Source organism: Benincasa hispida, chromosome 9 (genome assembly GCF_009727055.1).
Source record: "Benincasa hispida cultivar B227 chromosome 9, ASM972705v1, whole genome shotgun sequence".
Taxonomy (NCBI): Eukaryota; Viridiplantae; Streptophyta; class Magnoliopsida; order Cucurbitales; family Cucurbitaceae; genus Benincasa; species Benincasa hispida.
Genome location: NC_052357.1, coordinates 18218360 through 18220867, shown reverse-complemented (window position 1 = coordinate 18220867; position 2508 = coordinate 18218360). Strand labels below are relative to the sequence as shown.

General features: G+C 46.5%; 1 protein-coding gene across 1 annotated transcript; it reads left to right on the top strand.

Moving 5' to 3' along the window:
* Positions 1 to 704: 704 nt before the first annotated feature.
* On the top strand, positions 705 to 1493 carry LOC120084590 (proline-rich receptor-like protein kinase PERK2). Its single transcript, XM_039040398.1, has one exon. The coding sequence runs from the start codon at positions 705 to 707 to the stop codon at positions 1491 to 1493; it is 789 nt and encodes a 262-aa protein (XP_038896326.1).
* The last annotated feature ends 1015 nt before the right edge of the window (positions 1494 to 2508 follow it).

The window sequence follows — 2508 nt, the reverse complement described above, 5'->3', positions numbered from 1 at the left end:
TCAAGGTGGTCAGAATCATTCATCATTAAAACAGTCTTTCCTCATGGAGCAGTAGAATTAACGCGGGAGGATGGCACAAACGCGTTCAAAGTAAATGGCCAAAGAGTGAAGTCATACTTCAAAGATGGCATAGAACGTCAAAAGTCATCTCTCGTACTACGCGAAGCCAGTTGAGGCTCGCGTCGAATCATCCCTGCGTTCACATCGACACATATTCCAAGGACCCTTCCTCTTTTCTAATTCCTTTTGCATTGCGTATTTTATTGCTGCGTTTGAATTTACTTTGTTTGTTTGTCTGCGTTTTAAGATTGATTGTTCATTGTTATTGCCTTCATAGTTAGAGATTTACTTGTTTTAAATAAAAAAAAAAATGTTGTGTATAATCGGGATAGGAATAAACGAACACGTTAGACTTAAGTCTAACGCATGGCCCAAGTCGAAAGGACGCGTCTCAAAAATGCAAAGCACTCGAGTGCTTGGAAACCTAAGAAACATCCCTTCGACTTTGCATTAATTGCAGACGTCAGGCACTGCCTGACGTCACCCTTCTCTCTCTCCCCAGCTTATAAAAATCAAGACCCTTCATTTTCTTCTTCTTCATTGCCCTCGAGCACTTTGTGAAAGAAAAAAAGAAAAACCCTAGCGCCTCTCGTTTCTCTCACCGTCGTTCGCTCAAGCATTTCTCTGGCCACTCTTCAACCACGATGTCGTCAGCGTCTGATAGTCAGAATCAATCAATGAGCTTTGGGGACGTCTCGTTGGTAAGCTCATTTTCCTCCTCGTCTGTTTCAACATCGCCTCCCCCAAGCCCTCGACAGACCTCAAAAACCACTATCCCAATCAAACTTCTGCTTAGTGGAGCATTCTCCACTTCCCAGCGACCGTCTTGGTCGAAGCCTACCAAAGCCATCATAACCCTTCCTTCTAAGACCACCCAACAGCCTAAAACCACCCCTAAACCAAAACCTAAAACTCCTTCAAAACCAAGGCAGCGTCCTTCGTCATCCACGGCTGCCAAGAAGCCATATACCAAGCCCGCCCCACCACTATTCATTCCAAACATCACTCAGGTGGGTGCGACGCATGACCCCATCCCAGTCTACCTCCATAATGCCCCATCGCCAGCAGTGCGTCCACCTCCTCCATTGTCAATCCAACCTTTGGCCACCATCTACTCAATTGAAGTAGATGCGTCCAGCCAACCGTCGCGTTCACCCATCATCATTTCATCCTCTGGGTCACCGCATACCCCATCAGGCACCCCACCAATTACTCCACCTCGGCCCAGCTCTGACAGTCCTGCGTCAGAGCATAACCTCGAAGAATTAGCGAAATTGGCTCGACGGGACGAGCAAGAAGTGTTTGGAGCTATCTTGGCAAGTCTGAATCAAGGCCAAAAAGAAGAGCAAGTGATGCGTTCCGACCCACCTAACGCATCACTTGAATTGGACGAAGTAGAGCGTTACGCAATGATGCTCAAAGCAGAGTTATAAGAAGAAGATAAAGAAAGAGGATTTGGCCCAGCGCGTCGCAATCATGTTAAACTGACGTGAATGAAGGGCCCTCAAAAGAAAAGAGAGTGACAAGAAAGAGAAAATTAATCTTGGAAGAAGAAGATGAGCAGTCAGCATCCGGTCTTGAGGATGCAACGCGTGGGAGCTGCTCAAGGCACAACGCATTAGAGAAGGAATTGGAAGATTATTAGCCCTCAAGGCAGGGGGCGAAGGAAGTCAACTCTCCAAAGGGAATTGGAGAACGAATTTAGAGAGCTGGCACAGGAAGCCAAGGAACATGTTGCGGGCAAGCGCAAGGTAATCGACGCGTTACCTAAAAAGACCACGGGAAGGAAGCGCCAGTTCAATGATATTCTTGCAGAGAAAGGCTTCTTTCCCGAATGCAACCCACTACCAGCATACATAATTGAAACCATAGATGCAATGGGTTGGGGTCAGTTCTGCGTTGGGCACACAAGAATTTGGCCAAACCTTGTTCGCCAGTTCTCAGTAGTGAGTTCGACATGGAGAAGAATTCAACATTTGTTGACGGGGTATTGGTGCGCTTCTCATCCGATAAGATCAATGAAATGTTCAACATCAGGAGTAATCCGGACGCAGAAGGCAACCGCATCTTGGAACAACCAACACCGAGCCAACTTGAAGATACGTTAAAAGTGGTAGCCAAGCTTGGAATGGAGCAAAGATGCTATCTTCCAGGAACCTAAACCCTGACGCGAATCTATGGTATTATCTGATTAAGAGAAGCATCATGCCTACAACGCATGATGAAACATTGTCGAAAAAACGCGTCTTGGCTACCTATTGTATCATGCAGTGCATCTCTTTAGATGTTGGGAGAATAATAAAGGATCAGATCAAAGCCATCAAAACCAATCCATGTCTGATCTGCGCATTGTGTGAACACGGGGGCATCCCTCTGGGGGATGATCATGAAGAGATCAACGGTCTGATGGACATCAAGTTAATCAGGCATTTACTTCGCGGTTCGCCA

Bases quoted from the DNA above. Each gene is read 5' to 3' on its own strand.
- LOC120084590 (XM_039040398.1), top strand. From the start codon at position 705: ATGTCGTCAGCGTCTGATAGTCAGAATCAATCAATGAGCTTTGGGGAC.